At 36.7% G+C, this 23,131-nt stretch overlaps 1 protein-coding gene across 1 annotated transcript in view; it reads left to right on the plus strand.

Annotated features, from left to right (window-relative positions):
• LRP1B (LDL receptor related protein 1B) overlaps positions 1 to 23,131 on the plus strand; it is a 1,542,074-nt gene that overhangs the window by 717,382 nt on the left and 801,561 nt on the right. Inside the window, exon 6 of the mRNA XM_081143443.1 lies at positions 11,132 to 11,389. Coding sequence (XP_080999569.1) covers positions 11,132 to 11,389 — 258 coding nt within the window. The remainder of the gene's footprint in view (positions 1 to 11,131; positions 11,390 to 23,131) is intronic.

The following is a 23,131-nucleotide window of genomic DNA, read 5'->3' on the forward strand; positions in this document are numbered from 1 at the left end:
CTGCTGATCTCCTTTCATCACGCACCGATCATTCTGGATTCCTGATCCTTCAACCACATTGCTCCTGTTTGACATCTTTCCACTTGCTCTTTTATCTGCCTGCCATGCTTTTCTCTGTGGCAGTCACATTCCTATCATTCACGTTTTAGCTAAAATGTCAACATTCAGAATGCCCTTCTCTGACCATTCCATTTAGTGGCCTATACCCTCTCCATCCTTATCTTATTTCTCAGTTTTATTTAATTATGCATACCTACTTTATCACTGTGTAATTTTCTAGTTTTATTTTCTCTATAGCACCACCACTTGAAATGAACTAATTTATATATTAATTTTATATCTGATTTGCCCAGAATAATGTAAGCATTAGACTATAGAATTTTGTTTTGTTTGCTGTTATTTACTGAGTTTTGATCATTGCCTGGAACATACAGGTACTCAATATTTGTGAATGGGAGGAAGGAGGAAGGGAGAGAAAGGGGGAGAGAAGGAAGGAAATGAACTTTTCTTTCTAATTAAAATTACTAAAATGAGTGCTCCACTCTTAAGTGTTTGACTTTCATGGTTCAAAACTGCCTTGCTTTTCCCTCTTACCTGAAATAAAGCCTATAGTTTCTACATAGTGTTCAGCCTACAGTAAACACTCAGCACTGTTGATTTGCTAATGAAGCAGCCTTCAGATGTGATAGTAACAATAGGTTAATGTTAACTTTTTGTGGGCTGAGTTAGCTCGGGAATAATATACGAAGAAATCACACATTATATTCCATCTGGCTTCTTCTAACTTCACCTAAATCTGGTTTCATTTCAAGTATTTGCAAATTATGACGTTTTGATAAATTAATGAATGTCCTCCTACCCCATTTATTAACAATTGGAAGATTAAGGGTGGAATGGGATTCCTTTTTTCAAAGCAAGATTGAACAAAGCATTGGATTTGCTCAGCAAGCTGCAGCTTCTGTCTCCCTTTACAACATAACCTCATATATAATTTCAATGATTTCCCTGAGACGGTGTGTTTAATTATTTACAAAACATATTTGTATACAAACTTGCCAAGGAAGAAACTCTTTTACTTCTTAGTTTATTTCTTTGAATTACTGACTTGGTTTATGAAACCCTATTTATTTTTCAGGGTCAATCCTTGAGAAAAATTAGGTCAGGTTATGTGTTCCTCTTTGCCCACCATGGAGAGTTCTGATTTTAAATATTGATGGAGTAAGGAAGTAGCAGGCCTGTTCTTTGCTGTTTCTATTGATCCACACAATATTGCTGTGGATACACAGGGAAAGTGTAATGTAATAAACTCTATACGAAGAGGCACTTCCTCTCTTCTGCACAGAGGGGGTTTCTGACAATAACAGAGTGTAATCAGAGAGGGTTGGTACATGATAATGGAATGCAGCTTCAAGGAAGATTTGGTGACTGTAGAATTGATAACAGAGTATATAAATGCCTTCACTTCTAGGTGGTTGGTTTGATGACAGTATTGGCCCACAGAGTTTGAAAAATACACAGTTTCCCTGGGAAAGTTTCTGTGGTTTGTAGTTTTATGAAAATGAGTTATGAGTAATAAAGTAAATGGGCACAAATCTGTAACATATACTGACCACTCCTAAAGTTCACGTGGATATTTGAGCCAGTGTATTTGTACAATTCAAAAGGAAAACTATCAGTTTGGCTTTAGATTTCTCATACTGATAACAAGTGAACCAGAATGTACTTTTGGCTTGGTTATGCGTAAAATTCCATTTCTTTCATCAGCTTTAAATTTTTTTGACAATTTCACCACACTGTAGTGTTTCTGTGACTGACAGGTGCTAGGAAAAAATTATAAATTAAACCACCTTTGTCGTAAGGCTTTGTTATTCCTCCTTTCCATTACTTCACTGCTTACATTGGCCCCTCGTTTATCTCCCTAATTCTACCCTGTTGGACTCTGGAACCTGACTTTCTTCCAAGCCAGAGTTCCAGGGCTCTCAGAAACTGCGAGTGTGGGAAACTAGAGAAGGTTAGAATGGGCTGACTCAAGACAGCAGATGTGGAGGAAAAATCTCTAGGCTTTAGATAAAAAGAACAGTATAAAAATGTCAATCCCAAAGGGTACAATAGGAAGCTAGAAGCAGACCAGAGAGGAGGGGACTGCAAAGGCTTTACTGGATGACTGGGAAATAAAAGTTCCTTGCATGTGAAGGCAGAGAGAACCTTGATCTCCTGGGTCCTAGGTCAATGCTCAACCGCTGAGCCATGCCGGGCCGGCAGGACTTTTGATTTCTGTTAATTCATGCAATGCAGACAAATTCTTTTATTTTCTACACTTAGTAATATTGGCCTGACTACTGCAATATAGAACCAATCATTTCAGAGTTCGGGAAAACTCCAAAGGTAATTTAGTCCAACTCTCCATTTGGTATCGAAATAAGTAATTTCCAAATGGAAGAAAGTTTACAATGTACATTATAAAATAACTTTAATTTAAATATGCATACTTGAGTAAAAGCAAACCTTAGTGTGCAGCTTGGTCCTTTCCAAATGCACCCAGACCCAGCAGAGCAAGACACAAGTGGTGGATCACTGATAGCTCCAAGCAGGCTGCTTAGGGCCAGTTGCAGACAACATCTGGCATTGGCCTGCACCAGAGTCCATCTGAAGAGGTCCAGAGCCAATATGCCCAGTGGCCAGCTTCAGACAACAACAGAGCAGGATTCAATTAGCTTCACAAGTAGCATATCCACAGGGAGACAATGGCAGGCACAAAACCCTGAGGAGGCAAATTCCACTCCATGCGATCAGCAGCTGCAGCAGCCTGCATGCTGTGTTGGGGGTTAAGCCTCACTGTCAGCCAGCCTGAGGGTCCAGCTCATGCACAAACAGGGCGATAGCAATCAAGACTCAATTGCAACAACATGGACAAGAGACATTCTTAGAGCAGCCAGTTCTGGCAATCAGGGAGATTGTGCCCCTGGGTCCCACAGGTCACCTACTACATAAGACTACTCTACCAAGACTGGGGGTCATAGCAGGCCTACCTAATGCATAGAAATAAATACAAGCAAAGAGCCAAAATGAGGAGACAAAGAAGCGGGCCCCAAATGAAGGAATAAGAGAATTCTCCAGAAGAGCTAAGTGAAGAGCACGTAAGCAATTTATAGGATGTAGAATTCAGAGTAACGGTTTTAAGGCTGCTCAACGGCATGAAAAGGGGGGTAGAAACCATAAAAAAGGACCAGTCAGAAATGAAGAATGCCGTATCTGAAATAAAGAGTACACTGGAAGGAATACATAGCAGGCTCCATTAATCAAAGAATCGAATCAGTGATTTGGAAGATAAGGTCGAAAAAAAACCCAGCCAGAGAAGTAAAAAGAAAAAAAAGACTTAAAATGCATGAGGATAGTTTAAGGGACCTTTGGGACAACATGGAGTGTAACAACATCTGCATTATAGGGGAACCAGAAGGAGGAGAGAGCAAGGGATCGAGAAAATATTTGAAGAAATAGTGACTGAAAACTTCCCTAACCTGGGGGAGGAAAAGACTTACAAGTCCAGGAAGCACAGAGAGTCCTGAGCAAGATGGACCCAAAGAGGCCCACAGCAAGACACATCATGATGAAAATGCCAAAAGTCAAAGACAGAATTTCTTTTTTTTTGAAGGAGAGAAAGAAGGCAAATTCCTGGTGTGTTCAAAGCAGAGCTTAAAGCTGTCTCCTGCACGCCCCCGACTGGGGATGGAGCCCGCAACCTGGGCTTGTGCCCTGACTGGGACTCAAACTGCGATCTCCTGGATCCTAAGCTGACTCTCAACTACCAAGCCACACCCAGCCAGGCAAAGAGAGAATTTTAAAAGCTGCGTGAGAAAGGCAGTCAGTTACCTAGAAGGGAGCTTCCATAGGCTTTCAGCTGATTTCTCAACAGAACTATTTCAGGCCACCCTGGCCAGTGTGGCTCAGTTGGTTGGGCATCATTCTCTGCACTGAAGGGTTGTTGGATTGATTCCTGGTCAGGGCATGTGCCCTGGCTGAGGGCTTGGTCCCCAGTAGGTGACATACAAAAGGCAGCCCATCCATGTTGCTCACATCATGGATGATCCTCTCTGCCCCTCTCTCTTCCCTTCTCTTTAAAAATTAATTAAAAAATCACAAAACTAACAAACAAACAAATGCAAAACACACACACACACACACACAAACATTTTAGGCCAAAAGCCATTGGCACAAAATATTCAAAGTCATGATAAACAAGGACCTATAACCAAGACTACTTTACCCAGCAAGTCTATCATTTGAAATTTAAGGAGAAATAAAGAGCCTCCCAGACAAGAAAAGCTAACCAGACCAGTATTACAAGGAATGTTAAAGGGCTTGCTTTAAAAAGTGGAAGAAAAAAAAAAGGAAAATAGTTAAAAAAATAAGATGACACTAAATAGGTACCTATCAGTAATCACTTTACATGTAAATGGCCTAAATGGTCCAATCAGACATAAGGTGGCCGAATGGCTAAGAAAACAACACCCATATACATGCTGCCTGCAAGAGACCCGCCTCAGAAGGAAAGATACACACAGACTAAAAGTAAATGGATGGAAAAGATATTTCATGCAAATGGGGGGGGGAAGCTGGGGTAGCAATACTTATATCTGACAAAATAGACTTTAAAACCAAGCCTGTAATAAGAGATAAAGAAGGACACTACATAATGATAAAGGGATCAATCCATCGAGAGGATATAACCCTTGTAAACATTTATGCACCCAGCGTAGGAGCACCTAAATATGTAAAGCAAATTGTGATGGATATAAAGGGAAGATTAACAGTAATACAATTACAGTAGGGGATTTTAACACCCCATTGACATCAATGGATAGATTTTCCAGACAGTAAATCAACAAGGAGACAGCAGCCTCAAATGATACACTAGGTCAAATGGATTTCATTGATATCATCACAGCATTCAACCCCAAAGCAGCAGAATACACATTCTTTTCAAGTGCACATGGAACGTTTTCTAGGATAGGCCACATGTTAGGACACAAAACAAGTCTCCATAAATTTGAGAAGACTGAAATCATATCAAGCATCTTCTCTGACCATAATGCTATGAAACTTGAAGTCAATCACAAGAAGAAAACTGAAAATCACACAGTAACATAGAGGCTAAATAACATGTTCCTGAACAATGAATGGGTTAACAAGTGTTGCTGAGGGTGTAGAGAAAAGGGCGCCCTTGTGCTATTGGTGGGGATGCAGACTGGTGCAGCTCCTTTGGAAGCAGTAATGGAGCTACCTCAAAAAATTAACAATAGAACTGCCTTATGACCCAGAGATCCCACTCCTGGGAATTTATCCAAAGAATCCCAAAACTCGAATTTAAAAGAATATATACACCCCTGTGTTCACTGCAGCATTATTTACAATAACTGAGATTTGGGAGCTTCCCAAGTGCCCATCAGTAGATGAATGACTAAATATGCTGTGGTACATTTATACGGTAGAATGATACTCTGCTGTAAAAAAGAAGAAAATGTTACCCTTTGTCACGGTGTGCATGGACCTGGAGAACATTATGCCGAGTGAAATAAGCCAGTCAGAGAAACACAAGTACCAAATGATTTCACTCATGTGGATGGAATCTAATGAACTAACAAGCAAAACAGAGACAGACTCATAGAGAACAGGCTGATGGCTCTGGGCAGGGGAGTGGAGTGGAGGGAGTGGAGGGATTGAGAAAAAAGATAAAAAAAGAGAAAACTCATGACCATGGACAACAGTGTGGTGACTGCAGGGGGAGAGGGGAGTGAGTGGAGGTGGGAGAGGGCATCGAGGGGCTAAATAGTAATGAAAAATTTAATTAAATTAATAAAAACAAAACAACAATAACAAAAAAACAAAAGATTAGAATAATTTCAACTTATCTAAATTTGCCCTTCTCACAGAGGAATCTCCCTGCTCTAAAGGCTTCAGTCTTGGGATTTAAAAATAGATTATTAGATTATGTATAGCATTGTTTCAAATGTAAAAATGCATGAAATGCTAATGGGAAAAACAAACAAACAAATAAACAAAAAGCATACTGGACAGAACAATGTAAGAGGAGACATACAAGTATATAAATACCATGATGGAATGTTTATTAATTTGAATTGGACACAATAAAAGCTAGTAATTTTTTATTGAACATTAGGATTTGTCATTTGAAAAAAATGTTTTAAAATTAACTGTCAAAACATTTATAGGTATCTAGTAAAATTTCCTGTATAGTTTTACATTTTTTGAGATTAGCGTTCTGGTAACCTGTCTAATATGAAAACAAAAAGTTGTGGGGTTTTTTGTTTTGTTTTGTCTTGTGTTTTTTAACTTAACTTACTTTCTTTTAAACTTATTTAGATGTAGCAATATGTGTTGAATGTGAGCACCCAGGGCTGAAAGTTGGTTCACGTAGAATCTGCAAGAGTGAAAGTAATAGCCAAGGGTGTTTAATTTATGACTGTTTGCATTTTTATTGCTGAGAAATTCAGGCTCATTGGACTGTACTTTTCAGTGTCCCAACCACTTTTGAAGTGAGGCACTCACCCTAGCATACAGCTCTCTGTAGCCAATACGGCTCTGCTGACTGTACTATAGCAGTAGCAGAGTAAAGAGCCTAAAGATCGTATGCTACCAGCGGAGGCGCTGCATTAAACAGCACCAGGAGCGAGAGAGCACCTGTTTGCCACGGGACAAACAGCAGGGATAAAGAGAGCCTGTTAAATGACACTGAGATTCTTTTACAGCTTATACTTCACTGTTTGCTGATTGGGGAGGGAGGGAGGAGTGTCAGACTATTTCATCAACCAGCTTCTTTGTTGTAATAAATACAAATAGTAATTTCGATATAATCCACAGAAGCATATTTCTAGCCAGTGTTAGGAAATGTTTTTATGCCGCTTGCTGTTTTCTTTACAACTCTTTAAAAGAAAACTGAGAAGTAATACAAAATATAACTTTCTATGGCTTCTACCTCTAACTTCCAACTCTGTTAATATTATCTATTAATATATTTAATATCTATTAAATTTTTCTTTTGGAATGTCAAGGAACCATCCATGTTTTTCTGCCAGGGCTGGTTCTGCTTGTGGGGAGAATAGGAAGGTGTGTCTATGGAGAGTGAATAGTTCCCTGCTCTGGGTGTCAGAGTCTCAGCCACTATGATGCTTGGGATTCAGTAATTAAAATACAATTTCCTTGCTTTTTTTCCCTTTTTCTAAGGAAGCACCTACATTAAAAGTTAAGTGTTCTTAGGAAGGGTAGCGTTAAGTCTTGGTGCCCGTGATAACTGTGAAACTAGTGGATGAGACCTGTCAGTGCACCTCTAAGGAGGGTGTCCTGCAGAACGGATGTGGTCATGGCTGGGTACATGAAGATTTACTAGTCAGAGTTTTTATTATTTTTAGGTAGTGCAAAGGTCTAGTTGTTGCACAATTTGTCATTTCATTGAGGCGTCTCTGTCAATGGTACTTGATAACAGGATGGTATATGAGAATCTCTGAGCTCAGCAGAGTAATCCCGAGTTGTTCCTTCCTCAGTCCCATGCGCGTGGCGGAAATTATGTGCACTGTGCTTAGTGGCAAGTTGCAGAGGCAGAGCTCAGCGCCTGGAAGGAGTGCATGCTTGGTCAACATTTGCTGGGTGCTTCAAGCAATTTCCTTCCTAAGCATTCAGGAAGCAGAATAAGGGTATGGAGAGGAGGATCATCAACAAAGGAAGAGTCAGATTGCTGGAATGCATTCAAAGGACAGTGAGGTGCTTTGCCAGCTTTATCCAATTTATTCAGGGCTCATGCTTCCTTTGTTATAGTATTGACATCATAAGGGTGGCTTGGGGAGTTCTGCATAACCTCCATAAGTGTGTGCCCATTTCACCAAGGCCCCCCTCAGATAAACACACAATGCCAGTGTGCTTGCTGTGCGAGGAAAGCTGAGAACGGGCCACCCCTCCTGCAGTCGGACCGTGTTGCCTAAGGAACTATCCTGTAGGAATACCAGAGCTTTGCAACCTGCCTTTAAAACCTGGCCTGGCCACTGAACAGCGTATTTCTCTGTTGTTTGGAGTACTCCTACCCTGCGTCTTCTCCAGCTCTTCACTCATTTGGAAATGTATATGACTTTTCTATTGCTTTGTTTGGGAAAAGTACAAGGATATAGCTATTAAAATCCTCCTCAGGGCTGGTTGTGGAACTTAAAACCTGAGAAAAAGATTTTGTTCATTCTAATAAGAAAAAAAAAAATGTTTCCAGAGAGCCTTCAAGGCATCCCCTGTATCAATTTCAATCAACAAGGTAATGCCAGCAGTTAGTGAATTACCCTTGGCACTCCTCCCTCTAGAGTCCACCTTGCCCTTGACTTTGATGACTAATATTCTCCCTTGTCAAGGTGTGTAGAGTTTTTTTAGCCCGGAGAAGAGAAAATGTGTTGTATTGATTGCATTTTTCAATGTGTTTGAGGATTTCTCTTTAGCATGAGGACTCACAAAGCCTTCATCTGTGCTTCCCACGCAAGGAAAAATTTGCCAAATTATTACATGAATTATATCTCAATAGTCTTCAGAAGTTTAGAACAACTTAACTGTCAAAATTGCAAAGAGTATATCTGGGAAAGTAGCTATAAATTTGGTATATAATCCCCATTGAGTACGTACATCCTGTCAGAAAATGATGAAATAGATTAAAAACAATGAAATAGATTAAATGACCTATGCCTTTCCCATGTCTAGATAACTAATTTTCATCTATCTATTTTCTTATATCTTATTTATTCTAAGATAAGGATCTAGTTTTATATTTTCCTGGGGAAGTAGAAACAAACAAAAGAGAACTTTCTCACCACAAAATCAAATCTACCAACCTATTTGAATCTAAAACAAATCATTCCGGCTTCCCCTTATTTGAATCAAAGAACAAACTGAGTTTGCTCCGAAGTCCAATCCTGCAACTGTGCATCGATCTCTTCTTCCATCTGTTCAAGAAGAAGACTATGCAACTGTCTTCTTTACTTCTTGACTCATCACTATTTTCTTTTCTCCCGTATCATTCTTATCAGCATATGAGCATGTTGTAAAGATGATACCAAACAACTTTCTTTAAATCTACGTGTCTCTCCACTACCACTCCATTCCTCTCTCCCTTTATATAAAAACCAACAGAACGCGTTGTCTCCTTACCATTTCCACCCCATCCCTCTTGCATGCACTTCAGTGGATCTTACATTATCACCCACTTAATTTTATTGTCAAGGTTACCAGTGACCCCCAGTTGCCAAATTGCTGAATTATCAGTCGTAGCAGCACCTCCCCCTGGCCTCCTCCTGAGTACTTTTCCTTTTAAAGCAGCATGTTCTTGAGTGTTCCTCCTACTTTACAAGACATGTGTCCTCCGTTCATTTTGCTACAATATCTTCATTTTGCTGGTATTTATTGGCATGATTCAGCGTTCAGTCCTTTCAACACCTCTTACTTTATTGATTTCCTAAGTGCTTTTATCCTGTATCACGACTGGAAAAACACGCCCTCTTCCATGGTTTTATAGAGCATCTGGAGCTTGGGACTCCCAGGTCGTCATCACCACCCTGACCTCTCTATTGAACCCAAGACTCACTTCAGTATTTAGATCCAACTCAATATATATGTTTGTTGATGATAAGTGGAAAATAAAGTAAGAAAGGGGTGCCAGTACACGGGTTTTTGATTTGTACTCTGATTGGAATACTTGATCTGTGTTAACATTTTAAAGATATAACTTCAACTATCATATTGAGATAGACTAAAGGGGAGGAGGGAGTCATAGATGGAAGCAGAGGAACCAGTTAGAAAGGTACTGGAATGATCTAGTTAAGAGTTGATGGCAGCTTGGGGCAGGTTAGTGTTATCAGTCACTGAGAAATGGTGGGATTCCGATAAGTTTAACATAAGAGTCAAAGAGATTTTAACGACACATAGATGTAGGGGGGAAAAGAAGAGGAGTTGAAGATTTTCAAAAGTTGTTCTATTTTCTAATTAGCACAAAAGCTACTCTGAATATAATTGTATAGCTAAACACTTTTTTAAAAAATGGGTTTTCTTTTGTCTTTTTTTTTTTAATTCTCCCCTAAGGATATGGTTGTTGATGTTTTTAGGGAGAGGAAGGGTGGGAGGGGAGAGAGAAAGGGAGAGAGGGAGAGAGAGAGATCGATTGGTTGCCTCTTGTACACACCCAAACCCAGACCAAATCCCCCACCTAGGTATGTGCCCTGACCGGGAGTCGAGCCCAGGCTGCCATTTCCTTGTGTGGGTCAACACTCCAACCACACCAGCCAGGGCTAGCTAGAAACTTTCAACACTAATTTTATATGAGATTTTACTGTTATCTTCAAATATTAAAAGGTATTGAACTTCTGGTCAATGAGTATATATTCATCAAACACCCACCCCATCCTAACACAAGCAAAAAATACATTGTTCAATAAGTTGTATTGAACACATTTCTTTTACCTTTAGAATCTTATTTTCCTGGCTACAGGGAAGAAATGAAAGGAAGTAGCTCAGCAATCATAATCTAGTCGCTAAGGGAATGTGTGATTATTTGACTCCTGGGGCCGGGCAGGGAACCGATGAGGCTGAGGTCACAGGGGCTCTTTGCATAAGCCTTCGAGCTTTGCATGCTCTGCTCCGCTCCAGAGAATCTATTTCTGACCTCATGCATCCACCTCAAAAAAGCATGCCCTGGCTCACAAGGGAAGCCTGTAGCACTGTATGCAGAGGTCTGTCCAGATCCATCGTCATTGCTAGGAAAACAAACTCACAGCACTCCCTTTATTTACCAAAACAAAAGTAAATAGCATTGTTCTCATATTTAGATAACACATATGACTAGGGAAGTAAAGAATACAATGCTCAGTGGGCTGTTTTCCTTAGAGAAGTGAGCTGAAATATGTACTTAGTGAAGCATTCATAAGACTATTAATAAATACTTTTCATAAGTATTTTTATTTTAAAGATGCATTAAAATACAGAATACCTCTTAATAAATAATGCAAAATTGTAAAAAAAAAAAAAAAAAAAAAAGAAATAAAAAGGAGGGGCTGTTTTTTACCGAACTCACTTTTCCTGTTCTCTTTTCTTCCAGAACCTACAGACAGGCCACCTATGCTGTTAGTTGCAAATTCTGAAACCATTGAGGTTTTCTATCTTAATGGAAGTAAAATGGCCACCCTGACCTCAGTCAATGGAAATGAAATTCATACTCTGGATTTTATTTACAATGAAGATATGATTTGTTGGATTGAATCGAGAGAATCTTCAAATCAGCTCAAATGTATTCAGATAACAAGAACAGGAAGATTAACAGATGAATGGACAATCAATATTCTTCATTCCTTCCACAGTGAGTGTTTCAATTCACATTATATGCCACCCTTTTAGAATATTTTTTTACAGACCAGTGGACAGGATTCTTAGATTTTCTAACATACCTTGTGGCTATGGAGAGCTATATATGCAAGTATGAATGCACTTAAATAGATATATTCATGATGTGTTTTGCATATACTTACACATATACATATAGTTTCACTGTTTACATAAGTAGTGCATTGCATAAGTAGTTTTAATTCTTTTTTAATGCTTATTTCAGTATCACCTCAATGAGAATTGTGATCTTTTTCACTGAATGGTAGTTCACAATGTGAGAGTGAAGGTGGGATTTTTTTTTTTTTAAAGCAAGAAACAGAAGTGATACTTATAAGCTTATCAACTGTAGAGTTTCTTAAAATACCTTGGAAACTATTAGGTTTATGCTAAGTGGAAACTATTACCCGTGTTTGCTGACATTTTCCCCTAGCAAATCAGTTTTTATACACTCTCCTTCCAAAAGACTGATTTATGATTTGTAATTCATTTTGATTTCTCATGCCAGAAATTCAAAAACTAGTAATGTTCTTTTCTTCCTGAGCATTAACATAAACTGAAATCACATTGTTACACACGCACACACACAGACTGCACATTCATTTATTTTTATGATTTAGAGAAAGAACTTATTCTTATAGGTGCTGCTAACATAAAAATTGGAAGAGAAATGAAGAAAAATGTACAATTAAGTTAAGAGGGGAAAAAGTTCTGTAATAGAATAAATGTAATTTTCAGATGTAGAATGATTATTTAAATTTAATAATCACATGTTATGAATGTTTTTGGTATATAATTAAAGGGATTGGTTATTGATCCTTATTAAACATAAGAAAACAGTATGATGCAATGTTAGATAACTATGATTAGAATAAATAAACCCATATCAAAAATTGTAGAAATGATCATCTATACTTAAGTGAACCAAAATTAATCTTTAACAGACAGAATGTAATACTTTGAAGATTCTATTAAATAAACAATTGATAAAGCTATTTATTCTGACAGTGGAGCAAAGTGCCTAGTGAAGGCAGTTGACACTGGCTAGTTCAAGGATTCTCTCGAGAAATGATAATTCATAATACATAATAAATAACAAGTGGAAGTTGCACACAGACTATTGCTATGTGATTTGAGTATTTCAGACATTGGCTTAGCTAGCAGTTGGAAATTGAACAAAAGCTCCCCCCACCCCCCATCCCTGCCAGGTCAGTGATTACCTCAACTAATCCAAATGTACCTGTCCCTAGGAAATGGAATACTGGGAGTCAGATAGCTACAATGTTTACTAAATTGCCAGGTGAAATTATTTTCTGAGCTCACTGAAACAACTTCTCCTCCCTATATAATATGTTCTAATAATTGTAGTAATCCTTTCCTTAATATGTATTTTTAAAACAATTTTTCTTTTTTTTATCTTTTTAAAATTTTTAATCCCCTCCACCTCACATCCATCCCGCCCCCATGCTTTCCTCATACCAATGTCTGTGTCCATGGGTTATGCTTATAGACATACAAGCAACAATAAACATATAAAATAACAATTTTTAAAATAAATCTGGGGATGATCAAGCAATTGCACATTAGAATGTTTATAGAAAATAATTGGTAACTTAGATTTTACTTGATATATAGAACAATTCTTGGAAAATCTAGAAAAATAAAGAGGTTTTTTTAGGCAATTCATCGAAATGATGAATAAGACATTCATATTGAACTATAAGAAAATAAAGGCAATGGAAATATTTTAATTAAAATATATAATTTTTGGTGAAGTAATATTTAAACCATTTAACTTCAGTCACTAGAAAAAAATGGATTAAGTGTGTGGAAGTATTTCAATGCTGAGAGTGGAGCATAAGTGTGAGCAGGGCTGGGCCCCTCTATCACTGCTTGTAAATTATGTATTTCATCAACATGTTACAGAGCAACTGTCCTTGGATATGATGGCCTCTGCATTAACCATGACAGTTTGTGAGTTGATAATGAAATATGAATATTCCTTGCATGTATAATTACATGAAAACCTCTGTTATACCATATTAGCAAAAACGGTGAACTGGTGGGAATATGCCTGAGTCACTATCCACTGTTTCAGAGATTATCTCTTTAGCTTCCCCATTATTTTTAGATGCTTTTCTCTGAATTTACTTACAAAAAACATAATTTTTCCAAAACATATAAAAATTACAGTTTTCAAGGATAACTACGAGGAGAAACTCAATCATCGTAGGTCTAACTGACTTGCATTTAAAACTTGCATAATAACACATTAGTAAACCTGTTGTGTTATTAAATTTTGTATTGCTTATCTCATCTCATGGATACCCAACACATCTCCGTGGAGTAAACAGGAGAGATATGTCCTTCTTGCTTTATTATAGACAACGTCTTAATTACAAAACTCAATTATATTAGGCAATACTGAATGCCTAAAAAGAAGGCAGAGATCTGCCTAAATCCTATGTTCATTCTTCTACATTAAAAAGGCAAATACTGGTCCCTTCAAAGAGCTTCCCAAATCTTCCAAAATAATAATACAGTTTATTGAATGTGTGGTAAATGTATGCAATAGGGAAAAATTATTTTTCCCTTTAGGCTGAAGGAAAAGTTGGGACACTTGGAAACTAGATAGCAGCAAACCACAACTATTGGATATGGGTTTGAGTTGGGTCAGGCCTTATGGCTTTTGCTAAACACCACAGTGACTCACCGGGTCTCAACTATTGATTTTCATTTTAGCAAGCCAAATCGATTAGATGCACTAACATTACCAATAGCAGCTCACAAAAACAGTCTGTAAATGGGAAAGAGGTCTAAGAATCTTGGAAAGGGGGTGAACAAGGTGAGTTGTGGGAGACTGTGTCGTTTGAAAAAGCTTACCAAATGATTCTGATATGGCCCTCTAGAGACCTACTGTTAGCATTGACAATTACTCCTAAGTGATACTGTGAGAAATTGAAGAGTGATAATAATATGCTTAATAAATTATATTAATTAATCAAGAAACACTGGGGAAAACATTGATATATTTCTCATTGAATTTTATTCTTCTTTTTAAAGATACCTGTATTTATTATCTAGCGTTTTAGCCTGATGCAGATTTTGAAGAAAATTTTTGGAAGTAAGTGTTTTGTAAGCAAAATTGGTGCTCTAATAAAGTATTCAAAGGAAACACATTTACAGTAACTAAATATTTCCCAAACTTTTTTCTTGGCAAGTACTTTTGTAGAAACACAGATACACACATTCAACAAAAATTATGGGATTCACAGAAGTAGCGATATCCAGCTATTTCCTGAGGACAGAGTGCACAGAGATGATTGAGATAGATGAGAATATTTTCTGGGTTTGTCTCTTACTAAGAAAGATGATTCAGAACCAGATTGTTTCTCTCAGGTAGACAGTAGACACTTCCATTCTCTCTGTGTGATTCTTCAATATTCTGAAAAATTTGCTATCACTTTTCAGATTCTAATATGGAGTTGACCAGCTTATCTTAATCCATTCATTTGCTCAGCTCCAGTCCAGCAGACAATGCCTGGCCTAAATAAAAAGACTGTTTATTCTCTATAGATTTTGCTTCTGAATTGGTCCCATTCCCTGGTTTTTATCTTTCCTTTATTTGGCCTGTTTTAGCCTTAGCAAATTTTCATTCCAAACTCTGCCTAAATCTACTAAACTAAATTCTTGATTGGATAACTCTTGGATTCTGACACTTTGTCTCTTATCAATCTTACATCTTTCCCTTGAGTTAACAACTTTCTAATAATCACATGATATTAATACACACCATTATCTGAATATTATTTAGTGCATTGATAATTCTACATACATACCTCACTGTCATCCCAGAAATTATATGATCCATATACTGTTTATAATTGTCAGTTTGTAGATGAGAAAATGAGTTTAAAAAAGTGAATTTTTTTAAGTTAATAAGAATCTTTACCTCTTGGTCTCAATAAATAGTAAACAATGACCTTTATTTTTTTAATGTATTTTATTCTTGAGAGTATTACAGATGTCCCCCATTTTCCCTCCTTTGCCCCTTCCACCTATCTCCCACCCCACCCCAGGCCTTCGCCTGTCTATTGTCTGTGTCCATGGATTATGTGTATACACTTATAAATTCTTTGGTTAATCTCTTCCTGCCCTCCTTCCTGCCTTTTCTTTGAGATCTGTCAATCTGTTTCATGCTTCCATGTCTGTGGACATATCTTGTTCATCAATTTATTTTATTCCTTAGATTCCACATATAAGTGAGATCATGTGGTGTTTATCTTTCTCTGACTGTCTTATTTCCCTTAGCATACTATTCTTCAGGTCCTTCCATGCTGTCCCAAAGGGTACGAGATCCTTCTTTTTTACAGCTGCATAGTATTCCGTGGTGTAAATGTCCCACAGCTTTTTTATCCACTCATCTACTGATGGGCACTTGGTCTGTTTCCAGATCTTAGCTATTGTAAATTGTGCAGCTATGAACACAGGGGTGCATATATTCTTTCTGATTAGTGTTTCAGGATTCTTAGGATATATTCTTAGAAGTGGGATCACTGGGTCAAAACACAGTTCCATTTTTAATTTTTTAAGGAAACTCCATACTGTTTTCCGTAGTGGTTGCACCAGTCTGCATTCCCACCAGCAGTGTACCAGGGTTCCCCTTTCTTCACACCCTCACCAGCACATGTTTGTTGATTTTTTGATGGTGCCATTCTTACAGGTGTGAAGTGATACCTCATTGGGGTTTAATTTGAGCCTGTCTGAAGATTAGTGACATTGAACCTTTTTTTCATGTGTCTATTGGCCATCTGTATGTCCTCTTTGGAGAAGTGTTTACTCAGGTCCTTTGTCCATTTTAAAATTAGATTGTGTGTCTTCCTTATGTTGAGCTGTATGAGTTCTTTATATATTTTGGAAATTAATCCCTTATCAGATGTATCATTGGCAAATATGTTCTCTCATACTATGTGTTCCCTTTGGATTTTGAGGATGGTTTCTGACTTTCTTGATTATAAAATATTACTATTTCCCTCAGTTCAGCCTAGAAATTTCAAAACACTCATTTTTTTCACAAGCATCCTCTATCAAAGTGTAGCTGGACAAGAATAATCCAGCTGTTTCCCTATTGAAAATGCAAGGATAGTCTTGGGACAAAATAATCCACCTATAACATACAAATACCAGTCCCAAATTAGTCAACTCATAGTGAGCCTGCACTGTAGAAGATGATTATGGAACTTTATAGCAACACCCTATGATTATGCAGTGTCATAATGATGTACAGATCATCGTAGAAACTTGGCATAATTTATTTACAAGGCATATGCTTAAATATTGAATTTTTATGAATTTTCTTCTATAATTATATTTCTCCACCTCATTAATGAAAAGACATTCACATTGTTTTAATTTGCATTTTTGATTACTAATGAAATTGTACACTCCAATGTTCCAATGTGGAGTTATATGTCTACTTCAATCTCTGCAACTCTGCTAGAGGGATCATAATACTTCATTACTTAAAATCAAAATGTAAGACATTCTTGGAAAAAAGATTTTGTGGTCAAATTAGTTTAGGAAGTTTTGCATGCTGTATGACCTTAGTAACTTCTTATTTATCTCAGGATAAAGTAAAACTTCATCATCTGGGTTTTCTGCAGGCAGCTGACCTTCCCTGCCTCTTCCCACTCAAGCCCCATAGTTCACATAAAAAGTAGTACTTACACTTCCTTTCAGCACTTTGTTTTCTCATTTATGCTTGTATAATCGGCTCCTTCACCATGGAAAGTAGGTTCTCATTTCCTACAACCAATTATCTCTTGCTCATTTTATAAGGTATCATGTAATTTCCAAAAGTTTTCCAGTTGAGTTCAGTAGCTTTTTCTGTGTGACCCAGGACATCATAGCACACATGAATTGTATATTTTAATTTTCTGTTGACTTGTTAGTTTTTCCCCCAAAAGGGCGGCACCCTTAAGTTTAAGGTGTAAGTAAAGGGTAAGAAATTAAGAATTAGAGGGAACAAAGTTAGAGCCAATTCCTGGAGAGCCCATGACATTTAGAAAAGCAGTCTGAGTAATGGCTAAACAAGATCTGATCCGTGTCTAGATCACAGCCGCACAGGTTAATCTTGGTGGTTCTGAGTTACTGTGTCTGAGTTCAGCAACTACTGGCTTTTGCTTGGTCTCAGTCTCTGACTTCCCTGGGGTGTGTGCCTGTAGGTTTATTTTGGAATCTAAACTCAATGACCATAGGAAGAACTTGGCCTAACCTTTTATAGTTTTCTCAGTTATAATTAAACAGCATTGGAGCCAATGCTTTTATAATAAAGGTCAATTAATTTTTAGTACAGAGATCAAACAGAACAACACAGTAGACTTTTTAACTCTCCTCCTTCCATTGGTCTGATTAGACTTTTTATTAGGAAGGAAGTGCTGCTATCTTATATTTAGGTCCTTGGAGGCATAAAATAATGAATGTGCTTCTCATTCCAGCCCTATATGCCTCGTTATTATCGAGGCCCCAGATGCCTTTTGGGTTAAGAAGTAAAGAGCAGGGTCAGGATATTCTTTGTGTCTCTCAACCTCTGAGAGGTTCTGCTGGAGGGCTTGCCTTGAACACAGGAATTTATGCTTTTGATTCCTCAGCAGAGATGAAGTTTGTTCAACAATTGGTCAGTTCTAGTTTTAGTATCCTGAAGAAATAGTTCAGGAGTTGGTAGCTCCTAGGCGAGAACTGTAAAAGAAATACAACCATTCTTGTCTTACAAATTAATGAGATTTAACATATATATTATTATCTAGATTTCTCACTCCCACCCAAAAATGTGGTGGTGTCTTTTAATCCTCACCTGAAGATATGCTTTTGTTAATTTGAGAGAGAGAGACAGGGAGAGGATAGAAACATCAATCAGTTGCTTCCCGGCCCGGGGTAGAAACTGCAACTTTTTGGCCTACAGGACGGTGCTCCAACCAAACCGAGCCACCCGGCCAGGGCGAACGGCGGTTTTTTGTTTTGTTTTTTCTTTGTTTGTGTTAGCTGTTTTAAATTGAGACCTGTTGATCAGTATGTCTTTTGAAGATCTAAATACTGCATAAAATGCTGATTGCGGTAACTGGTTTTATACTATTCCCTAAGAAACATCTGTGAAGAAGCCAATGCACATCCCCCAGGAGGACATTCCAACTATTCCCAGAGATACACTTTTTAATTAACTGCTGTTTTATAAGGAAATACATGTTTTATTAAACTCTATGCTTCTTAAAAGCTTCTCATCTTCTATTTAGCATATTTATATGGATACATAAAAATGGCCTTTTTTTGAGATTTGGCTCTGTGTGTGTGTAGATAGTTAATACAATGCATTTCTGCTGTGCTCTGGAATTTTAGCAAAGTGATCAGGCCATCCACTGAGCTGAAAACAAACAAAAAAACAAACAAAAAGAGTAAAAACTAGCAAAGATGTTGATCTGAGGACACATTCTTAGCGAACTAGCAGAATTCCCTTCATGATTCCAAATGCCTAATGTTGTAGACATTGGCATTAAATTACTCTTTATTTTTTACATTAACATTAAATGGATTTGCACTTTGAAGTAAGTAAGCTGTTCTGATAAAAGGCTATTTTGAATTCCTAGTTAAAAGAAAAAAAGAAAAAAAGAAGATAGGAAAAAAAACCCTCCCAGCACTCGGTTCCTCTGTAAATTTGCCTTTATTGTTAGTTCAGTTCATGCTACCGAGAACTCAATTACTATATTATTGTCATTTGGCAACATGCTTGAAACTCACCAAAGCAGAAATTAGAGCGGTGCTAAACTTCAATTGTTTGTATTTATTTTTTTCTGTGAAATTGGTAAAATATACTTTACACATTCATTAGACACAAACATTTTTCCCTCTAAGTTTTTCTTGATGCTGTATAAGACTTTTAAATTATTATTTTCATGATATTTTTTGGTCTAGATTCACATCTGGTTGTTTCATTTATAGATTTTAACCAGTAAAGTGGGACTATCTTGCTTCCATCTCAGTTCTATATTCCATTGTATTCTGCAGGTTCTCTTTAGCAATCTGAAATGTGGAAGATAAGATGCTGTTTTCATGACAAATAAGTCATGAAATATCTTTAAAAGCCATGATGTTAATTGCTGAAACTAGTGATTGAGGATGGTAGCAAAAAGTATTCTAGAACTTAGAAATGTATCCTGTATCAAGTAATTTCTGATTTAACTGTAACAACATCTTTTCCATGAGTTGGATGAGAGTGTGGTGACAATAAAAGACAAATGTCAAATGATGAGATGGTGATATAGATAGTGAAGGAATTTTCAGACATTTGTGAAATATAGGTCTAAATTAAAAAAGATATATATTGTGTTGAGAACACATTTACAGGTATTCTAGTTGTCAAAAAGGTGGAATTCTATAGTGCAGCTCTGATAACTTTCTGAGCACATCATAAAGCTTGGCAGGTCTAACCCTCAGGTCTATGGCATTTCCTTTGCTTTTGTGTTTTTCAAATAACTTTCCGATTTGGTTTCTCAGATACCATAATTCTAAGAAGGAATTTGTTAGGACGGTGTCTGTTAGTAATTGTGTCACTGGAGCATCCCATCAGTAGTCATAAATTAACCAATTGATATATTACTTTTCTGGGAGTCTGGTAAGCATGAGGTTGTTCCCCCAAGCCTGGTATCTTTTGGTGAACAACTGAAATAGAATTCCTGAAATTGCAAATCTCAGGATTAAATATTCTGTAAGCCTTTATCATCTTAATGACAGCATTTAGAAATAGTTAATATTTTTTCTTAGTAGAAATTCTTGTTGTTTAACCCTAGTTGCTTATGAAAGCAGTAAAATCAGTATAGAACCAGTTATTACTAGGTTTTGATTTTCTTTAGAAATTTAAAAAAATACTTTTCCTGCTGAAGTGGCTCCATGGGGGTGTGTGTGTGTGTGTGTGTGTGTGTGTGTGTGTGTGTGTGTGTGAATATTTCACCTCCTCACATTATTTTTATTCAGAGTATGTAGGTCACAATGTGGTTCCCACAACTTCGTATCTTTCTTTGGAATCATCAATTTACTTAAAGAAAAGACTCCTATATTTTCTCGAAGGTGCCCCATTAGGCCCAATCTATTGTTTGTCTCCTCACAAGTGATTTTAGGAGCACTTCAAGTTTAGGAACACCTTCCTTCACGGTCATGTCTGGCTTCACTGAATTCTACTGACATACAAAGGTGGGTTTTGAAAGGAAATTATCTTTTTATTGTTTGCATTTATTATCTCCAAGAGAGATATTTAGTTGTCTCTGAACAAGACCACTTTCATTAAATTTTTCAAAAGATATTTAAATATAAATAAAGTGTTTCTTTAACCTGTCCTCTGTATCAGATGTTTTACTGTCTTAGAGCTTTGAGGATATGATATGTTAGAAGACTATAACTAAGTAAAGTAGAACTAGCTATGGGTGTCATCACAAATGATTTAACTTTAGAGTGCGTTATGATTTCAATTACATAAAATTTCATTGGAAATTATAGCAGTTACTTAGATAATTTGTGCAAAAAGATGTTTTTTCTTAAAATACAGATAATTGAGGTAAAATACTTCTAATGTGTGACTTATGCAAGTAATCATCTGTCTGTTTACCCTGAGCTATTATTTTGAGACTCTCTATTAATGTTGTCCATCCTATGTCTATGGGATAATATTTACACAAAATTAGATGGGGAAGCAAGGTAATTATTTTGATAAACTCAAGCTTGGTTATTTGCATGTTTCAACTTTTCCATCTTGAATTATACAGATAATCAATTCATTTTTGTAGTTTATATTGAATGTAACATCTGATTTATTTCTAAGCATTATTAAATAAAGTCAAAAAGTATTGAAAGATGATTCTAGCCAAATATACAAGTATTTAATTTTCTTAGAGCTTTTTGTTGGAACTTTAAAAAGAAACATTAAGATTAAAAACGATATTTTGGCTTGCTCAGAGTTCATGTGGTATTTGCATATGAAAACAAAAGTTTTAAAAATAGATATTTTTCAATCCAAAATTGGACCTAAGATGGGAATTGAGCTGTTATGTAATGCAGTGATTCTGAACTTTATTCATCCCATGACACACATAAAGTAATTACTAAAGTTCTGCAACACACCAAAATCTGTATTATAATTTTTCCAGATCAGACACACAAAAAGGTATAATTTGGATTCATTTACACCTAATGGCTATTGTGTTGGCTGTTGTCATTTTTCTATTTGACAGTCCAAGGGAAAATAGGTCAGTGGCCCTGACTAAACAGTTAGGTATTGCATGTTTTAAAATTTCTTGCACCATAGCAGTTGCAAATCACTGATATAATGTAGGTGCCTTATATACACACCTTAAATCCTTATAAATATGAAATATTTCAGAATTTACTGTGAGCCATTATTTTACTTATCATATGTGTGGACTTCAACATGATTTGAGTTTTCTTTCTATAACCCTGAATGTTATGAACTGAATGGTTGTGTCCTCCCAAATTTCGTACATTGAAGCCCTACCTGCTCAGTGTGTTGATATTTGGAGAAAGGAAATTTGAGTGTAATTAGGCTTAAGTAAGTTCTTGAGAGTAGAACCCCCATGATGGGATTTATGTCCTTATAAGAAGCAAAGCATCCAGAGCTCTCACTCTCTCTTTACCACGTTCCCTGGACACAGGGAAAAGGTAGTTATCTGAACCAGAAAGACAGCCCTCACCAGACACGGAAACTGGGAGAAAATTAATATTTGTAGAATATCCACTTCATGTCATTGTACTGGAATCTTAAAATTTGTTGTCTGATATAATCCTCTGCCCACTTTGTAAAATTGATATGATGTTTATTTATTATAGGAACAACGACTTTTATAGATATTAGTAACTTTCTCAAGAGGGTTAGGCTGAGCTAAATGATACACAGAGTTTGCTTTGGTGTAATCACATTAGTGACTACAGCTTTTTTTTTAATGCACAAAATGCTTTATAATTAAAAATAAATCGTTTACCATATTTAAGCAATGGATGACTTCAAATGAAATCTAGAAATCTGTATTTGGAGGTCCTTGAAACAAGAAGTGTTTCAATATCAGAGCAATCAGCTGGGTTTGAGCCTACCTTTTTAGGCACATGTAAACTTCAAGGTCATAGTCTAGGTTTGTCACAGTCCCTCCTCACAAGTTTTACCTATTTATGTTATTTTCTAACCCTTGTAGTCATTTAAATTTCCTCTTCTCTGGCTGGTTGGAAATCACATAGCAGTAATTAAAAAAGAAATCAAGTACTAAAATTTGTTAAAGTATAATTTTCAAGAGTTTAAAAACATGACATAGAAATATGTAGTGAAAATGTATTAACGAGACATTTAGCTCATTAATAAGAGAAGCAGTGGATGGTACATTTGGATCAGAGGAGTACAGAAGAGACTGAAGTGAATACAATCAGTGAAAGAAAAATATGCTGGTTTAAGATTGTAAAGTTAGATATAAAACTAGCTAAGGTCACACTGGACAATAAGCTGGGGTTATTTTTACTACCTGATGCAAATTCTTTTCATCTCTATTGGACAAAAATTACTTGCAATTTGTTGATATTCAAATTAATATCTAAATTCATAGAGACCGAGACCTAATCAATACTATTAAATTGTAAGTTAAACAAAAGTATATTCCCCAGGAGAATTAACTAA

The sequence above is a fragment of the Miniopterus schreibersii genome (genome assembly GCF_964146895.1).
Source record: "Miniopterus schreibersii genome assembly, chromosome: 7".
Classification (NCBI taxonomy): domain Eukaryota; kingdom Metazoa; phylum Chordata; class Mammalia; order Chiroptera; family Miniopteridae; genus Miniopterus; species Miniopterus schreibersii.